General features: G+C 37.7%; 1 protein-coding gene across 1 annotated transcript in view; it reads left to right on the forward strand.

Annotated features, from left to right (window-relative positions):
• Positions 1–6: 6 nt before the first annotated feature.
• Positions 7–21806, forward strand: part of FAM199X (family with sequence similarity 199, X-linked) — a 29267-nt gene continuing 7467 nt past the window's right edge. Inside the window, exons 1-5 of the mRNA XM_011954457.1 lie at positions 7–302; positions 8954–9173; positions 19420–19569; positions 19818–19979; positions 21405–21671. Coding sequence (XP_011809847.1) covers positions 106–302; positions 8954–9173; positions 19420–19569; positions 19818–19979; positions 21405–21671 — 996 coding nt within the window. The 5' untranslated portion in view covers positions 7–105. The remainder of the gene's footprint in view (positions 303–8953; positions 9174–19419; positions 19570–19817; positions 19980–21404; positions 21672–21806) is intronic.

Consider the following 21806-nt stretch of genomic DNA (forward strand, 5'->3'; position numbering starts at 1 on the left):
CACCCCGGAGCGGCGGCGACTGCGGACAGGTTAGAGTGGGGGCAGGGGCGGGCGCGGGAGCAGCCCAGGGCCAGAGAGGGAGCCCGAGCCAGGCAGTCTCCAACCATGTCCGACGAGGCCTCGGCCATCACTTCCTACGAGAAGTTTCTAACCCCCGAGGAACCCTTCCCACTCCTGGGACCTCCTCGTGGGGTGGGCACCTGCCCCAGCGAGGAGCCGGGCTGCCTGGACATCAGCGACTTCGGCTGCCAGCTGTCCTCCTGCCATCGCACCGACCCGCTCCACCGCTTCCACACCAACAGGTACGAACTGCACCTGAGGGCAGGGGTGGATTTTCCACCTCTGGTCGCCCCCCTGCTCCTGGTCCTTCGTCCCGGGCTGCGCTTCAGTCGCACCCTCCCCCACCTGCCTTTGACCAGCACTCATTCCCGGGCTCCTTCCCTGCCCCCCCTCCCTATTTTCACCCCTGCCCTCAGATTTTCCTTTCGACCGGCGTTTTACTCTCTTTTCCTCATTCATATTCTGGCTATAGCGACTCCTCCCTTCCCTACCTTCTCCCTCCCTCGCTTCCCTTCCCTCCCCCCATCTGTACCCTACGAATCCCAAACCCCCACCCTTGATTTTTAGATACGCCCCTGTTTCCATCCATCTGCAAAAGTTTAACCCCTTCCATTTCCGGTACGCTGTAGAGGAATTTGGATGACTCAAGATCAATCCATAGATCTTTTGAAAAGTAGCGTTGAAAGGTGGCACGTTTAAAGCTAGAAGCTTAATTTTCCCTATTTTTAACCTGTCTCACAGTCCTGTTCCCCCCCGCTGCCACCACCCCTACCCCATTTTTTTTTTTTTTTTTAGTTGAGCGCTGGGAAACTAGTCGATTATTTCTTTTTTTTGCCCCCTCCTTTATTAACTGTTTGCCTTAGCGCTTTAGGCTCTGCCAAACTGGGTAAGCTTAAATCTGGAAGATTCCTTCATATGACATATCCCTTGGTTTGCTTCCCCTTTGAAGGGACAGAGTAAGGCTTAGGATGGACTGACTTACACAAATTTGTTCAGAGGGTGTATTTCCTCCTAACTGATTTCAGTAGAAGGTAGTGTTCTGGAGACTTCTCTCATGCAAGCATTTACATGTTAGATCAAATCTTGGGGGCGGGGGGGTTTGAAGACGTTCTAGATATAGCCTCAACTTTTAATATAGGTGGATATTTGAGATACGTATACAAAGGACTGGGGGTGTGTGTGGATAAGGCTCTAGGAGAGGGGTTCAGCTATGGAAAATACTGGAGATAAACTAAGAAATTTAGTTCTGACTTCTGATTCAAATTTATGATGTGAGTTTGATCAAATTCTTTCATATTTTAAAGTCTTTAGCATATTTCTCCCCTCCCTTCCCTTAAATTAGTTTGTAGATTGAATGAGCTTCTACCAGGTACAAGGAATGTGTAAAAGGTGTTTCTTACATAAATCAAAGTTATAGTCTATGGGAACAAGGTGTTATAGTTAAATAATCAGAATATCAGTATAACACATCTCAAAAGGAAGTGGCAGTAAATTTATTATGAGTACTCTAAATCGTCATTGCAAAAAATGAAGAAACAGGCCCAGAAAGAAAAGATTGAGTTCAAGGTCGTAAAACCTAGTCAAGCAAATCCAAGACTATTCCTTTGAAGCCAGTGATTAAACCTGGAACAGAACTAATCGATCCCATGTTACAAATAGAACTTATGGTTTCCTGGACCAACTCACAGAACCCTATTTAACCCCTGATGTCACTGTAATGTGAATGTAACGTATTCATGAAATCAAGTGTGCTTAGGGTTATTTATGTTGGAAAATAATATAAAAGAATACCTTTGTACATATTTGGCATTTAAGTTTTGCAGCCTTGGAGCAAGTCACATACCCAGGAAAGTTAAATGATTTCAGAATGATCCTGCTGGATGATGAGGGCAAGGGAGTGAGGGCAGAGGCTGTGGGTAAGTACTGCCAAAACTGGGTGGAGGTGATGGGGAGTGAAGTTATGAGAATAATATGTTTCTTACAACTTGTTCTGTTCCTCCTCCTCCTCCCTATTTTCTCCCTGTGTTTTCTTCCCCTTAAAGACTGTGGTGAGGTCAGGACTTTTTTTCAATGGGGCAGTGAGGAGGGGAGAAGGAGGTTCTTTGCAAGCCCCAGTTTTTCCAAGTCAAGCATTTTTCCTAGTTACTGCCTGCTTTTTTTTTTTTTCAATGTCCCTCTCCTACCCTACTTTTCACAAGGCTTGGCATGGTGGCAGGGGTTCTAATGCTCTGTATCCTTTTCAGCAGAGAGTAGGGGAAGCAAAATTAGCAATATTCACAGCACATGATGTTTCTGCCCGAGGCTACCTTGCCTTTTAAATCTGTTATCCTTCTGGAATGTTTTGCCTTCTTGCTCCTCCTCAAGATGGTGCTTGAGAGAACCATAGGCTTCCAGCCATTTCTTTTCAGGAAGAAGCACACAGCTAAATCATATATTGGGCAAAGTTTAGGGAGTTCTTTTGTTTTGGAGTTGTATGTGTCACTTTTCCCCTTCACATCACATCATTTGCCAATTCAGGCAACACCCAAAAATCAGATTTCAAATAGTTGTGTGCTGAAATTCTGCCTTGGGTTTAGTCATTGTAAAACAAATTTCATTGGAAGTAGGAAACTTGTTAATTGGTAGATATTTGACTTAACCTTTATTTTGCTTCCTTCTTGGTACCTGATAAGAAAAATGTGGAGATTTAAAAAATAATGCCCTTGATAAGGACCTTATGATTATGACAGTTTTGTGCCTACTCATTTACTGGATTCTGGGCTATATTTGCAATTTTCATTAACAGACACAGTCACAGCACTGAGGTTGAATGGATGCAATATTCAGATTTTTTTTTTTTTTTTAAGACAGAGTCTCACTCTGTCACCCAGGCTGGAGTGCAGTTGCACAATCTTGGCTTAGGGCAACCTCTGCCTCCTGGGTTCAAGCGATTCTCCTGCCTCAGCCTCTCAAGTAGCTGGGAATGTAGGCGTGTACCACTATGCCTGGCTAATTTTTATATTTTTAGTAGGGACAGGGTTTCACCACATTGGCCAGGCTGATCTTGAACTCCAAACCTCAGGTGGTCCACCCACATCGACCTCCCAAAGTGCTGGGATTACAGGTGTGAGCCACCGCGCCCGGCCCAATATTCAGATTAAAGTCATTTGTGACGTAGGTTGGTATGTCACTGGTCTAGGTTCAGTAGAAAATACATTACGTGGACACAGCCAGTGTCCTAATCATTCATACCTTAAGACCTACATGGATTGGTCTAGAATTTTAGGAAAATAGAATAAATTTCAGTAAGCCAAAAAAGTGAATGAATTTTTAAAAAATGTGAAATGTCAGTTTGGAACATATGTAGTGTTTAAGACATTTTCTTTCGTTTGGGGGGCAGTGATTTTCTGATGTAAATGGGGGCTTTCTCTTAGCACTTCCAAACTGTTGCATAAATCAGTTACTCAGTTATGTGATTTTAGAGCTCCATTTTCAATCACCATTAACCAGAAAAACCTAAAGACTATTGTGTGCCTTTGGTAACACCCATAGTTTTCCTATCTAGATACAGAATTAGAGGTGCAGAAGAGCTGTGGGTTGCAGGTGGGAGAACCATGTTGGAGGAATTTGGTTTGGGGACTTGCTGAGACAAGTTGAAAATGGGGGTTAGGATTTGGAGAAATATCCAGGCTAGAAATACAGAGTTGGGAGTAATCAGTAGAAATCCGTGATGTGATAGAAGTGGAACTACAGGTTACAAAGGTTGAGAAAGTGGAAGCTTTTCAATAAATTTAGCACGGAAGGAAAGGAGAAGGGGAGATGTTGTGAGAATTTGAAAGGGAAGTAAAGGTTTCTTTTTTTCTTTCTTTTTTTTTTTTTTAACCTCGTTTAGTTTTTCTTTTCCAAGAATAGAGATGTTACCTCCTTAGAAGCAGGCCACAGGAAAGGGAGAAATTGAAAATATAAAAGAAGATGGGATGAGAGATAGAGATTATGAACTCAGAAGTGCAAATGGGATCATTAGCCTTAGAAATGACACAGGGTGTTTTTTACTTCCAAGGCAATAAAGAGGGTAGGAAAGATGGATAATGAACCCAACATGATTGAGATAGCAAGGAGGAAAGTAGGGAACTTAAGTGGGTAGAAGGGGTTGTATATTCTCTAACTTGGAACCTTGGTGGTCTGTTAGACTCCAGAATAGCAGCAGAGGTCAGGTTGGCTATATGGGGATTCTGACAGAGAGTCAGTGGTGAATACAAGTACTGATAGGGCATTGTCCCCTAAGAATGAATGTATAGCATAGACTTCAAATGACCTTCATCAGCTTGACAGGCCTTTATTCAACAGTGCTCATTGGCTGGATTCTTATCTTCAGAAGTGGCAATCAGGTCCACCTGAGAGAAAAGGGGACTGCAGAGGAATGTATACATGGTACACATGCTTTTCTTAATTTTAACATTTAAATGGCTGTTTACCAAAATACTATTGAAAGTCCTTAGTCTGTATATTCTTGCTGAAACACCTTGCAGAGAAATGTTCTTGCCTTTATTTTTTTGTAAATTAAAATTTGGGCAGCAAGCCTAGTTAATTGAGTTAAACACTGTGTTTCACTGGAATTATTTTCAACATCTTTCAAGATTTTGGAGAAAGTCTCCTTTGAGAGTAATATTATGGTTATAGCTAGAATCGAAGTGTTAAGTAACTTTCTCTTAGTGGAATAAACTGTAAGGGCTTGTAAATTTGAATAGTTTAGTGCTGAGCACACAATGGACATTCATTACAAGTTTGAAACTGACAGAACAGTCTAAAAGAATCATACTTAAATTTTTATTTAAAAACTTATTATAGAAAACTGAGGCCATATAAAAAACTAGACCACTCATGATCCTTTTCCCCAAAGGTAAAAACTATCAACATTTTAATGATGTTTCTTTTGATGTTTCTATGTACATATATAATTTTTAAAAATCAGGATCAGGCTGTATATACAGTTTGTGACCTGCATATTTGCACTTACATTGTTGAGTGTTTTCCTTTTGAATAGTCTGAAAATATGATTTTTAGTGATTATAAAAATACCATTCAGATATATCATTTAATCCCTATATTTTAGGGGCATTTGTTTTCCCTTTTGGACTATTACAAATAGTATTGTTTGAACGTATTTATATATACATCTTTTTTCCAAATTTCTATTTGGGGAAGGGGACACAATTCCTAGAAGGGGAATTACTAATTCCAAATGAGTGAACCTTTTTAAACCTCTAGATGTACATAGTACTGCCAAATTGCTTTTAAGAAAGATTATGTCAACTTACACTGTCACTAGCAACGGATGAAAGTACTTCCTACTTTGCTTTTATCTATATTGCCTTAAAATTATGATTTTAAAAATTTGCAAATTAGAAGATACAAAAATTTTGCCAGGTGCATTGGTTCACACCTATAATCCCAGCGCTTTGGGGAGGCCAAGGTGGGAGGATTGTTTGAGCCCAGGCATTTGAAACCAGCTCGGACAACATGATGAAACCCTTTTTCTACCAAAAAAAAAAAAAAAAATGCAAAAATTAGCCAGGCATAGTGGTATGTGCCTATAGTCCCAGCTGCTGGGAAGGCCGAGGTGAGAGGATGAATCAAACCCAGGAGGTCAAGCCTGCAGTGAGCCATGATTGCACCACTGCACTCCAGCCTTGGTTGACAGACCAAGACCCTGACTCAAAAAAAAAAAAAGAAGAAGAAGAAGATATAAAACATATTACAGGCTTTACTAGTAAAAAATATTATTATTCTATTTTATGAATGGTTTGTTCAATTATGAGCCCAGTTTACTTGCCCCAGATAATTAAAAACAAAAGACAAAGACTTCTGAGAACATTCAGAACCTTGTAATAGTTACAAATCTGAAAAACTTAGAAACACACTGACTTTGCCCAAAGGTAAGAGCACAAAATGAACCAAATTCTTGACTCCTTTGGCAGTGATCTAATGGTTAGATTACTAAATATGGCATCTTTTTTTTTAAAGGAATATCATTATTACTCATGGAGAGAAACACATTTCTACAGAATTTTTAGAAGCTAAAAAGAAATTCCAATTAAAAACAATTATCTAACAGTTTTTCCTAGCACTGAATGTATTATTTGGTACATAGAAGATACTGACTAAATGTTTGTTGAATGAGTGAATGAATAAAGGGGAAAAAATCACATGTAATTTGAAGACACAAGAGAAAAATAGTTTGCTTAGGACATAATGTAGATAGGGTTTACTGTGTCCAGAATGTATTTTTGTTTTGTTTTGAGACAAGGCCTTGCTCTGTCGCTCAGATTGGAGTACAGTGGCAGGATCAGCTTGCTGTAACCACAGACTCCTGGGCTCCGGGGAACCTCCTGCTTCAGCCTCCTGAGAGTAGCTGGGAATACAGACATGTGTCACCTTGCTCAGCTCATTTTTAAATTTTTTGTAGAGACAGTGTCTCGCTTTGTTACCCAGACTGGTCTCAAACCAGGGTGTGATTCCTCTTCATAACTTTTATTGCAAGACCTGGGATAATTTGGTTAATTAAAAATTTTTCTAAAATGAGGATACTGTTCACCTAGCAAGCATGTGATGAAAGTAATATTACAAGGTATTCTAGGATTCTTAGATGAATTTTATTTTTTTTACTATATAAAAATTTATTGACATCTACTTTCTATTTACTGAATTATAATAGTTTGTGTGTATATGTGTTTCAGTGTTTTAAAATGCTGTACCTTCAATTCAAAAGAAAAGGTACCATAAAGTTTTTCAGATTGTCCAAATTTTGTATGTAAATCAAGAACTTCTAAAAGATTAGCCATACAAAATGGAGGAAGTTAAAAAAAATGAAGTGCGTAATTTGAGAAACAGTAGATTTAATGAAGGATGAGACACGACCTAATAATAGGTAAATAACAGATTTTTCATAAGGAAGTCATTACTTCAGAAGCTTGTTAGTACTGGAAATACTAAATCATTATCTTAAGGATTAATTCCCTATGCTACTGGCAAAGCAATGAAAATTGTCTTTTAATAGTATAAAACTAGTGGAAATTTACAAAAGAAAGCAGATTGATAGATTTCAAGACCAAAAAAAAAAAAAATCCAACCAAAAAACCCTGCAATAAATACTGTAGACAAAATGTTAATATCCTTAATGCATAAATAACTCTTACAAAATTAGTAATGAAAATATTAACACATAGGAAAACACCATAGCAGAATAGCTAATAAATATTTACAAATTTGATCTTGCTAGTAATTAAATAAATAAAACTTGATATAAAAATGTTTCTGTGCCAGTGCAGTGGCTCACGCCTGTAATTCCAGCACTTTGGGAGGCTGGGGTGGACGGATGGCTTGAGCTCAGGAGTTTGAGACAAGCCTGGGCAACATGGCAAAACCCCATCTCTACAAAAAATACAAAAATTAGACAGGCGTGTTGCACCTGTGGTCCCAGCTACTTGGAAGGCTGAGATGGGAGAATCGCTTGAGCCTGGGAGTTTGAGGCTGCAGTGAGCTGTGTTTGTGCCACTGCACTCCAGCCTCAATGACAAAAGTGAGTCCCTGTCTCATAAAAACAAAAAGTTTCTGTCCTATAAGATAGGTAAAAAAAAATTTTAGCAATTTTAGTGCTGTTAAGATTGTGGTGAAATGAGCACTTTTATATACTGCCTTGGGGAGTATAAATTGATGCAGCCTTTCAGAAAGGTGTTGACTAAATTGATCCTTAGAAGTGTTCATATTCTTTGACTCAGTACTTAACTTTCAAGCAACTGTGTCCTGAGATAATATATTTTGATAAATAATTATAAACAAGGCTCCTCTCAGTATTATTTCTAATATTAAAAAATTAGAAACAACTTATATATCTATTATTGGGGGAATAAAGTTAAATAAATTATGATACATTTAATACAATGGAATATTATATAGGCATTACAATGTTTTTAAGTAATATACTTCGGAAAATGTTTAGCATATTAATGTTAAATGAAAAAAGCAATATACTAAAATATATATATACAGAATGGTTGCTGATTCTGTAAAAAATATGTATGTACATAAAAATAAACTACCAAAATATTATAGATTAGTTACTGCTAGATAATGGAATTATTGATCATTTTATTCATTCCTTTCTTTCCAACATCTTTGCAATGAGCCTGTACAGCATTAATATGGAAAAGTTACTTAAATATAACAAACACTTCTTGAACATCTACCTGTGTAAATGCTTGTTGGTGCTTTTCTCTGCCCTGCAATGGCCCCACTCTTCCTTTAACAATAATAAAAGCTGTCATATATTGGGCACTTTTTATGTGTGCTGCAAGTGCTCTGTATTCATTCTCATGTGATCATCACAGTACCTCCATTGGGACACAAACTTGGAGAGTGTGTTATTTGCTTAAAATCAATTAGCTAGGAAGTGACAGAGCAAGAATTTGAGCTGTCTGATTCTAGAGCTTACTCATAACCACTATGCTGTATGTTTTGTTTGTGGATGAAGATTTTACTTTAGTCCTAATTTAAATACTACCTTCTTTTAAAATAGTGTACTACAAAAATTTTCAGGCAGCTACAAAAGTAGAGAGAAAAGTGTAATGTACCCCATGTTCCTGTCACCCAGCTTTAACATTTGTTCATATATGGCATCATGCTTCATCTGTACCTCTATCCACTCCCCAACCCCTGCCTTATATTGAGGCAATTCCTAGACATATATCATTCATAAATATTTAGTATATTTCCTTAAAAGGTAAGGGTTCTTTTAAAAATACAAAAAAAACCCTCACATTCCTTATAAATGTTATAAATATGTCCTGTTAATTATATCTTAACATTGTGTGGATTCTGTAGTTCTTGTGATTTCTTTCATGTTGTGTTTTTGAAGGTGGAACCTAACTTCTTGTGGAACAAGTGTTGCCAGTTCAGAAGGCAGTGAGGAGCTGTTTTCATCTGTGTCTGTTGGAGATCAAGATGATTGCTATTCCCTGTTAGATGATCAGGACTTCACTTCTTTTGATTTATTTCCTGAGGGGAGTGTCTGCAGCGATGTCTCTTCTTCTATTAGCACTTACTGGGATTGGTCAGATAGCGAGTTTGAATGGCAGGTAAGTTTTTTTGTCCTTTTCTTGACCTCATTACTACAGAAGTAGAACTATAAACTTCTCTTTTGATATTTTCATCTCTACTTCAAAGTAAATTTCTCTAATGTTTATCCAGTCCTGGAGATTCTCTTACAACATGTTTTAAAGTTAAGAATTTGATGGCATATCTTTATTTTTACTAATGTACCTTTTAGATGCTATAGATATCCTTTTGTAGATTTTTATGTTATTTAATACTTGTGTAATATTACCATTATTATATATCATCAGTACCTTTCTACGCATGAATCCAAGCAAATTTATGCTTCCTACCCTATAATAAATAGGTTTTGTGTCCTTATAGGACACATATCAGTCACATTATATATCTAATATCATAAACTGTTATTACCATAAATACATGATTTTTGGTTCTGTCATCAGAAATATATAATTTCTCATTTTGTATTGTTTGTATGTAGACATGTTTTTCACCTGACACTTTTTTCTTGTGGCATATATACTATGTAAAACGGCTTTGTGGTAAATTGTTTGAAAATGCTGCCTTATAATGAGTGCAGTTTGTCAGAAAATTTAGATTGTGTTATTACAACATCCATATTCTGATTGTAAAAACAATACAACATTTAAAGATGTTTTCCCTGCCTACAGCAAAGATTTTATTCGCTACATAAATTCGAATGCCTGCTACGTTTGAAAGCTATCTGAATACTTGAAGTTTTATTCCAAAAGAGGAATTGAATATTATAATTTCAAACAGCTTTCAAATAATACAGAATGGCAACAAATTTAAAAAGTCTCCAAGTCCCACTCTGCTATGGTTACCACTGTTAGGAGCTTATGCAGATTCAAGTATGTTTGCATACTATTAAAAACCCATGGGATTATACTTCACCCACTGTTTGGCCCTGTGCTTTTTTTTCAGCTAACACATCTCATTCTTTTCCATAACTGGATCATAATTTATTTAATCCATTTCCTAATTATGGCTATTTCAGTTTGTTTCAGTTTTTTGTTGTTATAAACGATGCTACACTGAAGAGATTTTTTTTTTAAGAAAAAAAGTAATTCACAACCCTTCCATTTTTGTTTTTCATATTATTTGGGTTAAAAGTTTTTTAAACTTTTTAAAAATTTGAGGTGAAATTCACCACTTTCATCATTTTGAAATGTATAGTTCAGTAGTTATTAATATACTCACAGTGTTGTGCTGCCATCACCACTATCTAATTCCAGGACATTTCTGTCACCCCCAAAAGAAATCCTATACCCATTAGCACATAGTCCCAATTCTCCCTTCACCCTTATCACCTGGCAACTACTAATCTAATTTCTCTATGGATTTGCTTTTGTAGATATTTCATATAAATGGATGAATCTGTGGCCTTTTGTGTCTGGCTAATCTTTCATTTGGCATAATGTTTTCAAGGTTCATCCATGTTATCCCATATAACAGCACTTCATTCCTTTCTATGACTAATACTCCATTTTGTAGATGTACACTACCACATTTTGTTCATCCATTCATTAGCTGGTGAACTTTGGGTTGTTTCTACTTTTTGGCTGTTATAAATAATACTGCTGTGAACATTCAGGTACAAGTTTCTATGTGGATTTATATTTTTAATTCTCTTGGATATACCCCTAGGAGTGGAATTGCTGGATCATATGATCACTTGATATTTAACTTTTTGAGGAACTGCCAACATGTTTTCTAGAGTGACTACACCATTTTACTTTTCCACCAGCAACGTATGAAAGTTCCCATTTCACCACGTCCTTGTCCACACTTGGCTTTGTCTTTTTGTTTATAGCCATCCTACTGGGTATAAATTGGTGTTTCATTATGGTTTTGAGCATCTTTTCATGTGCTTTTTTTGGCCATTTGTGTGTCCTCTTTGGAGAAATATCTATTCAGATACCTTGCCCCTTTTAAAATTGTGTTATTTTACTTTTTATGGTTGCATTGTAAGAGTTCTTTCTATATGCTGGCTACTAGACCCTTATCAGATACATGATTTGCGAAAATGTTTTTATTCTGCGGGTTGTCTTTTTGCTTGTTAGTATTTATTCACTTGATAGTGTCCTTTGACACCAAAGTTTTGAATTTTAATGAAGTCTAATTTATCTTTTTTTGCTGTACTTACAATATCATATTTTAAAAACCATTGTGTAATCCAAGATGAGGAAGATTTTCACCTGTTTCTCCTTCCCAGACTTTTAGAGTTTTAGTTCTTACATGTAGGTCTTTGATCCATTTTGAGTTATTTTTTGTATATGATGTGTAAGATAGGAGTCCAGATTCATTCTTTCTTTTTTGTATGTGTGTGTGTTTTGTTTTTTGAGATAGAGTCCTGCTCAGCTCAGTTGCCCAGGCTGGAGTGCAGTGATGTAATCTCAGCTCACTGCACCCTCCGCCTCCTGGGCTCAAGCCATTCTCCTGCCTCAGCCTCCCGAGTAGCTGTGATTACAGGCGCCCGCCACCAAGCCCGGCTAATTTTTGTATTGTTAGTAGAGACAGGGTTTCACCATGTTGGCCGGGCTCGTCTTGAACTCCTGACCTCAGACGATCCGCCTGCCTTGGCCTCCCAAAGTGCTGGGATTACAGGCGCATTCTTTCTTTTTTTAACAACAGAGTCTCACTATGTTGTCCATGCTGGTCTCGAATTTTTGGGCTCAAGCAATCCTCTCACCTCATCCTCCTGAGTATCTGGGACTACAGGCATGCACCATTGCACCTGGCTCCCAAATTTTTTATTTTGTACGGGGGTATCCAGTTGTCCCAGCACCATTTGTTGCAAAAATTATTCTTTCCTCATAGAATCATCTTGGCACCCTTTTGAAAATGAATTAATCATAGATGTGTGGGTTTATTTTTGGACTCTAAATTCTATTCCATTGATGTATGTGTCTATCCTTACACTAGTACCACACTGTTTTAGTTATTATAGCTTTTTAGTAAGTTTTGAAATTGAGATGTGTTCGTTCTCCCACTTTGTTGTTCATTATAAAAATTGTTTAGGCTCACATCTGTAATCCTAGCATTTTGATAAACTGAGGTAGGTAGATAGCTTGAGCCCAGGAGTTCAAAACGAGCCTGGGCAACATGGCAAAACCCCGTGTCTTTAAAAAAAAATGCATAAATTTGCCAGGCATGGTGGTGTGCACATGTGGTCTCAGCTACTCAGGAGGCTGAGGTTGGAGGATCGCTTGAGCCCTGAAGGTGGAGGTTGCAGTGAGCTGAGATTGCGCCATTGCACTCTAGCCTGGGCAACAGAGTTATTTGGGGTCCTTGCAATTCCACATGAGTTTTAGGATCAGGTTGCCCATTTTTCAAAAAAGTGTAGTTGGAATTTTGATAGAGATCACATTGAGTCTGTAGATTGCTTTGGGGAGTATTGCCATCTTAACAATATTAAATATTCCAATTAATATGGGATGGGATAGCTTATTTATTTAGGGCTTCTTTATTTCAATGATGTTTTGTAGTTTTCAATGTCTAAGTCTTACACTCTCTTGGTTGAATTTATTCCTAAATATTATATTCTTTTTGATGCTGTTATAAATGGCATTGTTTTCTTAATTTTATTTTCAGATTGTTCATTGCTAGTGTATATATAGAAATACAATTGGTGTTTGTATATTGATTTTGTATCGTGCCAACTTTGCTGAAGTCATCTGTTAGCTTTAATAATTTTTTCCCCTGTGTGAATTATTTATCATTTTCTATATTTAAGATCATGTCATCTATGAATAGAGATAGTTTTCCTTCTTTTTTCCTCATCTGGATGCTTTTTAATTCTTGCTTAGTTGCCCTAACTAGATCTCATCTGGATGCTTTTTAATTCTTGCTTAGTTGCCCTAACTAGATCTCCTGTACAGTGTTTAATAGAAATGGTGAAAGTGAGCATCCTTGTCTTTTTCCTAATCTTAGGGGAGAAATTCAGTCTGCTTCTCGATGTGGTTTTTTAGTATTTTGTTAAGGAATTTTGCATCTATATTCATAAGGGATATTGGTCTGCAGTTTTCTTTCTCAGTTGTGTCTTTGTCTAGCTTTGGTGTCCAGGTAATACTGTCCTCATAAGGAGATAGGAAGTTTTACCTCTTCTGGTTAAAATTTTTTAATAAGATTTTCTCATTTAAGATATAAACTTTTTCATGATATTCATAATGAATTTTTCAGTGTTTTTTTTTTTTTGAGACAAGGCCTCGCTCTCTCACCCAGGCTGGAGTGCAGTGATGCAAAAATGGGTCACTGCAGAATTGACCTCCTGGGCTCAAGCAGTCCTCCTGCCTCAGCCTCCTCAGTAGCTGGGACCACAGGTGGGCACCACAACAACCAGCTAATTTTTTGTTTGTTTGTTTGTTTTGTAGAGACAGGGTCTCACTTTGGTGCCTAGGCTGGTCTTGAATTCCTGGGCTCAAGTGATCCTTCCACTTTGGCCTCCCAAAGTGGTGAGCCACCGTGCTCAGCCAGTGTCTCTCTCTCTCTCTCTCTCTCTCTCCTTTTTTATTTAGTGCAGACTTTGTATTTAAAATCAGACTGCAACAATTCTTAGTAAAGCATAAATCAGTTGGAGTCCTGATAATTCTAAGAAATATTTTTTCTGCTTATTTTCTGTGATTTATTTAGAGTTATCATCCATAATGTTACAAGGTGGCAGACATTTTAAAATTTTAATTGCTGGCTCCTTCACTTATGTTGCGAGTAGTTAGAGTGGAAAACCGTCCCCAGCCATTCACCGTTAATGTACATGAGTGACTATGATGTCGGAACAAAAATCATACCTGCCTTAGTAATGTGTTTTCCCACTTGTGAAATTGGAGTATGGATACTCTGTTACCATAGATATCTGCTATTTAAGTATGCTGAAAGATTTAAAGTGCTGTCTTATATTTGTGGGATTTCATAATGATGAGCAGTAAATTATCCAAGAAGATAATTACAAATTACATGTTAGGATTAATATGGATTAAAAATCATTTACTATAGTTAAAAAATTTGTATTACTTCTGTTATGATTAAAAACTACATCTGTTTAAATCTTTCTTTTTAACAGATGTTTCAGTTACTGCTAAAGTAAATATAAATGATTTACGGATTCTCTGGGAAGAAAAAAGCTCACTACTTAGTAAGATGAGATTTTAACCTTAGAATGAATTAGCATCTTTGCATTTTGCTTTGCTGATAATTTTCTTTGCTTTCAGTCCTTTTGTTATTAAGGATATATTTGACTGGTCTTAGAGTCTGAGAAATTATTTCTATTGTTGAGCAGGAAAGCTTAGAAAATGTAAACAGTGAGTAATCAGCTGTCACACTTGAAACATAGAGGTGCAATCTGAAATTAAACATCAGCTATTACAGAAATGAGCTTACTCATAAAATTCTGCTGCATTCTGCAGAGAACATGGCAGAGATTTAAGTCTCCCTGTGTTTCACAATTACTGATCATAATATAAATATGCCAAATATTGCCCATGAAAAATATGGGCTGGGAGTTAGTAAGCATTTATTCTGAAATATAGTATCAGTTATAAAATGGGAAATTGCTGGTCTAATAAATATACAGGAGCCCATACAATTCTCCGGTACCACCGCTGGTCTAATCCCATATCTCCAGTTGTCTACTTGACATTTCCACTTAGATGACCTTAATATTTAATACTAACCCATTATTTGATGCTGAGTCCTTGATGCAGTGTTGCAACTTCCAATTACAATATTTCCATGGAAAAAAATAGACTGCTTAGTGACATGTCTTACAACTTAGTAAAAGATTACTATTGTCTGTCCAAAGGACACTTGTGCTTGCTTCTCCCATTATCACTACAAATCCTTTATATCCCAAATTTTATTCCTCTCTTATTACAAACTTGCCAGAAAGGCAAAACTGTTTAGCATAGTTGAAAGCATTATATTGGTGTCCTACTTTGGATTCTGCCACTAGTTGTATGACCCTCCCCAGACATTATTTTTTTCTCTTATGTAAAATGAGGATGTTGGACTAGAAGATCTGTAACATCCTTTCAGTTACCTTGCTATGAAAATTGACGTCTTTAAGTGTATCACTCTGGGTGGGTTGTGTGACCTGAAATGTCACCAATTTTTTTCTGGTCTCAACATGAGATGCTTTATTACCTTATCCATTCAGTTATCAAACAGCTTTGTAAATTGTTTTTCTTTTTTTCTTTTTTTTTTTTTGAGATGTAATCTTACTCTGTCACCCTCACTGGAGTGCAGTGGTGCGATCTTGGCTCACTGCAACCTCTGCCTCCTGGGTTCAAGCGATGCTCCTGCCTCAGCCTCCCGAGTAGCTTGGACTACAGGCGCATGCTACCACACCTGGTTAATTTTTGTATTTTTGATTGAGACGGAGTTTCACTATATTGGCCAGACTGGTCTCGAACTCCTGACCTTGTGATCTGTCCGCCTCGGCCTCCCAGAGTGCTGGGATTACAGGTGTGAGCCACTGTACCCAGCCTTGTAAATTTTCATGTTACATTTTTCCTATCTATTCCCATTTTTCTTTCCATTTTTGCTTCTTTTCATCCACGCCTAGATTACAAGAGCTTCCTATCTAATTCTAGTCTTTCCTCACTCTATTTTATCCCCATAGTGCTTTCTAGCTGATCTTCCCTAAAGACCAGTTTCATCAAGTTACTTCTTAGAAAATGTTATCAGCCTACTTCTACATATCATATGACAGTTTCTGGTTCTTCTGTTGAACTTTTAAATCCCTAGCACTGATTTTCTGTGTTAATCATACTGACATATGATTACATGATATCTAGGATATATGTCACCTCATACTATGTTTTTTTCCATCTATGACTTTGCTAAATTATTCTCCTTACCTGAATGTCTTTTCCTTTTTCCCCATCATTCTGAAACACTACCATGTGAAATTAACCCAAGCACTTTAGCAACATGTGACATTCTCTGAGAGATTGTGCTACTTTTTTAAGGGTCCAAAACCATGGCAAGGGATGGAAAAAGAAAAGTACCTCTCTTTATTGAGTGTTGTCTGTATGCCAGGCATGTTACCACATTTAAACCACTCAACAATCCTTTGAGATTGATGATATTGACCACATTTTACTGCTAACTCTGAGGCTCAAAGAAATAAACTAACCTACACAAGGTCACACTGCTAGTGAGCAGTGGAGCTGGGATTTGAACTCTGGGATCTTTTTACTTATCCCTGAAAAAAAAAAATGGCCAAGGTACCACTAATTACCTTTTTTATACCCCTGCCTCCCCAACAAATGCATAGACAGAAGTAAAGGTACAAATTTAAGTGCCTAGCAGATATTCTCCAAGATTTAGGTGAATTTTTTTCTTATATTTTGAAAATATAGGTATTTCAAGAGTTCTTTCATTTACCTCATTTATCAAAGGAGCTTGATGTAGGGGAGGGGAGGCCTTTTGTCTGATAAGAAATGTCTAATTTTTTTTTTTTAGGGGCCACAGGGAGCTTTGAAGTCAAAGGGAAAATAGCAAAGCATTTTCTTTTTTGCAATTATGGGCTGAAAAAGAGATGGCATTCATATGTGCATTCAGCAATCATCCTTTCATAACACCACCTAGATAACAATTAGGGTGAAGGGTGAACATTTCAAGCAGTGTTAGTTAATGAGATTTTATGTTTTGTTTTCTTTTGTTTTTTTTGAGATGATCGCTCCATCTCCCACATTGGAGTGCGGTGGCACGATCTTGGCTCACTGCAACCTCTGCCTCCCAGGTTCAAATGATACTCCTACTTCAGCCTCCTGAGTAGCTGGGATAACAGGTGCACACCACCACACCCAGCTAATTTTTGTATTTTTAGTAGAGATGGAGTTTTGCCATGCTGACCAGGCTGGTCTCGAACTCCTGACCTCAGGCATTCCACCCACCTCCGCCTCTCAAAGTGCTGGGATTACAGGCATAAGCCACTGCGCCCAGCCGTTAATGAGATTTTAAAATAAGTTATACAGATTGTTGGTAGTCACTTATGTACTTGGACTTGTCAATAACTGTCATAGTGAAAATGTGGTTTTTAAGAGTAGTAGCTACTTATGGGGATGTAGAAAGAATGGCCTCTCTCTTAGACAATTTCATTGTAAACATCATAGTCATCTTTTGCGTAGTGATTGACTCCTATCTTTGTGGTTTCGTTTATTTCTTTGTGATTGATTCCCCAGTGCCTGCCTGCAGTCCATTGCAACTCTCGCAAACTTTAATGCTGCAGCTTCAACCCACTGCTAGATATTTCCATTGATGATCTGTGGTCTGAAACCTAGCATTCATCATGTGCTGTGTTGTATAATTGTATGTCTGTGTTATTGTATTACTTTCCCAAGTAAAATTTTTGTGTAGGGACTTAACACTCCTTTGAATCCCCTGTACCTATTATACTGCTGTGTACAAAGTAGGAGTTCAAATACATGTGATCGCAATAGTCTTCATGACTAAAGTAGCTCTTCACTTTTTTGGTAACTGCATAAGCCTAGAAATCATCGAGAGTTCAGATACAGTTGCAAGCTCCATAGAACCAAAACACAGCAAAAAGGTGCTGTTTTATACCTTGTAAAAATGAAGCCAGTATGTTTGAAAATTGTCATGTGCTCCTTGTAGAAGAAAAGACTTTACCTTTTTGTTGAATGACTTAAATACATTTATTTAAAATTAAATCCATTCTAACTTTTGGAGGTAATGGATATATTTATTATCTTGGTTATGGTGGTGGTTACATGAGTATATGCACGTGTGCAAAAATATACATAAATGTATGTAAAATTATAGCACATATTTTTGCTGTTTGTCTTAAATTGATTTTATTTTCTGTATGTTAGGCTTGCTTTTATTTCTCCTTTGTCTACACTTTGTCTTCTATGATGTTTTCTAATTTTCCTCTTATAATACTTCTGGTTCTTAAAGTGTTTTGCTTTATATTAACAGCATATTTAAAATTATTTTATTATTTATTTTTTGAGACCGAGTCTCACTCTGTCGTCCAGGCTGGTATGCAGTGGCACAAACATGTCTCATTGCAGCCTCAACCTCCCATGTTCAAGCGATCCTTCCACCTCAGACTACAGGCATGTGCCACCACACCCAACTAATTTTTTTTCCTTTCCTTTTTTTTTTTTTTTAAATAGAGATGAGGGCTCGCGATGTTGGACAGGCTGCTCTCAAACTCCTGGGCCCAAGCAATCCTCCCGCCTCAGCCTTGCAAAGTGCCGGAATTACAGACATGATTATTATTATTTTTTTTTTTTTTAGAGAGATGGGGTCTTGCCACATTGCCTGGGCTGGTCTTGAACTCCTGGGCTCAAGCAGTCCTCCTGCCTCTGCCTCACAAAGTAGCATGAGCTACTTTGCCCAGCCTTAGTTTATTTTAATTGTCTTGAGGTCACTGATACAAACTTGAGGACAAGGACCAAGATGTATTTGTCTTTATATTGACAGTATGTTTAGCACAGTCTCTGGCAAAAAGCCAGTTAGTGGCACATCATTCAGGTCTCCCCAGATGGAGACCAGTGCTTCTTATTCATTACAGTGTGGAGGCCCTAGTCATATTCTCATTATACATTAAAAACTGTAATGATGATTGACTGTTCGGTTACCATTTTAATAAGTCTTGATTACGAGTCTAAGCTTTTCAAAAACATCTTTCATTGAATAACTATATGCAAAGAATATATATTTATATACTTATGTTGCTGCTTTGTATAAAATAGGCATGGATCAGAATTAATGTCCTGTGATTCTGTATTTGCCATTAGTCTTTTTTTTTTTTTTTTTTTTTTTTGCGACGGAGTCTGACTATCTCCCAGGCTGGAGTAGTGCAGTGGCACGATCTCGGCTCACTGCAACTTCCACCTCCCAGGTTCAAGGGATTCTCCTGCCTCAGTGTCCCAAGTAGCTGGGACTACAGGCACATGCCACCATACCCGACTAATCTTTGTATTTTTAGTAGAGACTGGGTTTCACCATGTTGGACAGGCTGATGTCGAACTCTTGACCTCAGGTCATCCCCCTGCCTCGGCCTCCCAAAGTGCTGGGATTACAGGCATGAGCCACCACACCCAGCTGCCATTAGTCTTATATTAAAGGAACTTTTAAGGAAGCCCTCTTAGCACAGCCCGCAGCATGTCAATCTCATAAAGTAACTTTTAATCGATGTGGAAAATATACTGTAGTATTTAAAATGTAGTCTGAAACAATTTTGCTTTCCCTCCCCACACCCTCCTTATTTTTATAAAGTTACCAGGCAGTGACATTGCCAGTGGGAGTGATGTACTTTCTGATGTCATACCCAGTATTCCAAGTTCACCTTGCCTGCTTCCTAAAAAGAAAAACAAGCACCGGAATTTAGATGAACTCCCTTGGAGTGCAATGACAAATGATGAGCAGGTAAAGATCTTGACATTCTTAATTAAAAGCTTTTATGTGGAGACTAGGTAAAGCTCAGTTTATTGCCTGTTCAAAGCTACTGAGGAAATGTGGATTGCTTAGTAAATCTGAATTTGAGCTTTAACTGTTTTTCAGGGAACAAATAAAACCTTAAGTGCTTCTGATATGTAAACACATTATAATTGACATAATGAAGGATCAGAAGTTTTAGCAATGATCTTATTTGTTGTAATTTTTTCATCACATAGGTGGAATATATTGAGTATCTGAGTCGGAAAGTGAGTACTGAGATGGGTCTTCGGGAGCAACTTGATATTATTAAGATCATTGATCCTTCTGCTCAAATCTCCCCTACAGACAGTGAGTTTATTATTGAACTTAACTGTCTCACAGATGAAAAACTGAAGCAGGTATGTAAAGAAAATACAGATTATTTACCTATTAAAAATACCACCGTCTTATAAAATGTAGACTAAAATAATCATATGTAAATACATAGATAATTAAGGCCAAAAATCACTGCTGTGAAAGGTAATATTAGAAAAAATGATGGCACATTGATTTAAGAGGTTTTATGTACATCTCACCTGCCAGTACCTTTCTGGGATCAGTGTGAATCTAGAACCTGCTTTTCAGTTGTATAGGATTTGAAATGTAATGTTACCACTTACGAGGTGGTCAGGTTAAGGTATAGATTTATTCTAACTCAGTTTACAGGAGACTAATTGACAAAATACTAATTAATGAGAGCTATTCTTTGGTAAATATCTGAGCTGAGGGATTTGAGTAGTTTTATGGTGTAATAATTGAGCCAGGCTAGGGTGAAACCTAGTGAATTTTCCCTCTGCTGTTCTGAAATCTGCGTCTCTGGTATCTTCTTCTTCTCCCCCCCCTTTTTTTTTGAGACGGAGTCTCACTCTGGAGTGCAGTGGCGATATCTCGGCTCACTGCAACCTCTACTGCCCAGGTTCAAGCGATTCTCCTGCCTCAGCCTCCCAAGTAGCTGGGATTACAGGCACCTGCCACCGTACCCGGCTAATTTTTGTATTTTTAGTAGAGATGGGGTTTCACCATCTTGACCAGGCTGGTCTTGAACTCCTGACCTCGTGATCCACCTGCCTCAGCCTCCCAAAGTGCTGGGATTACAGGCGTGAGCCACTGTACCTGGCCTCTGGTATCTTCTAAATACAATTTTTGCTGTTCTTTTTCTCTGGTATGTAGTTGAATGAATACTTAATGTTCTTACATTCTACTTTGGATTTGTTTCTTTGTTTTGCATTTATCATTATTTATGAAAAATTTCTCTCATTTCAGTATTTCTCCCAGCAGACATACTCTAATTTTCTACATTCCAGCAAATTTTGCATTAGTATGATAAATTGATGTCTTGCATTTGAAGACAGGTATCGTTGGCCCCTAGCTAAGATTTAGGAAACACCCTAATCTTATATAAAATCAGCAGCTTACTTAAATTATCTTAAGTGGAGACCTTTAACAACTGCCTAATCTCATCTATTTTATTTTATTGTTAGTTTGTATTTTGAGTGCTGTTTTTTTGTAGTCCTAAATTTCTGAAGGCGAGTAGCCTTCCATTTACTGATTATATTTTATGTGTTTTTAAAATCCAGCTCTATAACATGTTTTCTAGAATTTTGAACATTGTTCATTTTTCTAGTACTTATTTCTAAATTTAGCCTTTCTATTCCAGCTTATATATGCATCTGCAGCACTTTTGACAATCTTTTAGATTAAGTACAATATTATTTCCCCCCCAGCATTTTGAAGGTAGAACATCAAGGTGCAACACTAACCAGTTTGTGCTTGTGCTTCCCAAGGTCAGAAACTATATCAAGGAGCATAGCCCTCGCCAACGGCCTGCAAGAGAGGCCTGGAAGAGAAGCAACTTTAGTTGTGCAAGCACCAGTGGAGTGAGCGGTGCCAGTGCCAGCGCCAGCAGCAGCAGTGCCAGCATGGTCAGTTCTGCAAGCAGCAGTGGGTCCAGTGTTGGAAACTCTGCTTCAAACTCCAGTGCCAACATGAGTCGAGCACACAGTGACAGCAACCTGTCTGCAAGTGCAGCAGAGCGGATTCGGGATTCAAAAGTAAAACGTCTAATCAATACAAAACTTTACCTTTCAATATTAACATTAGTACTCCTTCATATAAATTTCTTGAAGAGTTAAAATGATCCTGCTGTCTAGATGCCTGTGGGTTTTGGTCTTAATTGAACAAGCAGG

This window comes from Colobus angolensis, unplaced genomic scaffold, assembly GCF_000951035.1.
Source record: "Colobus angolensis palliatus isolate OR3802 unplaced genomic scaffold, Cang.pa_1.0 Scaffold382, whole genome shotgun sequence".
Lineage (NCBI taxonomy): Eukaryota > Metazoa > Chordata > Mammalia > Primates > Cercopithecidae > Colobus > Colobus angolensis.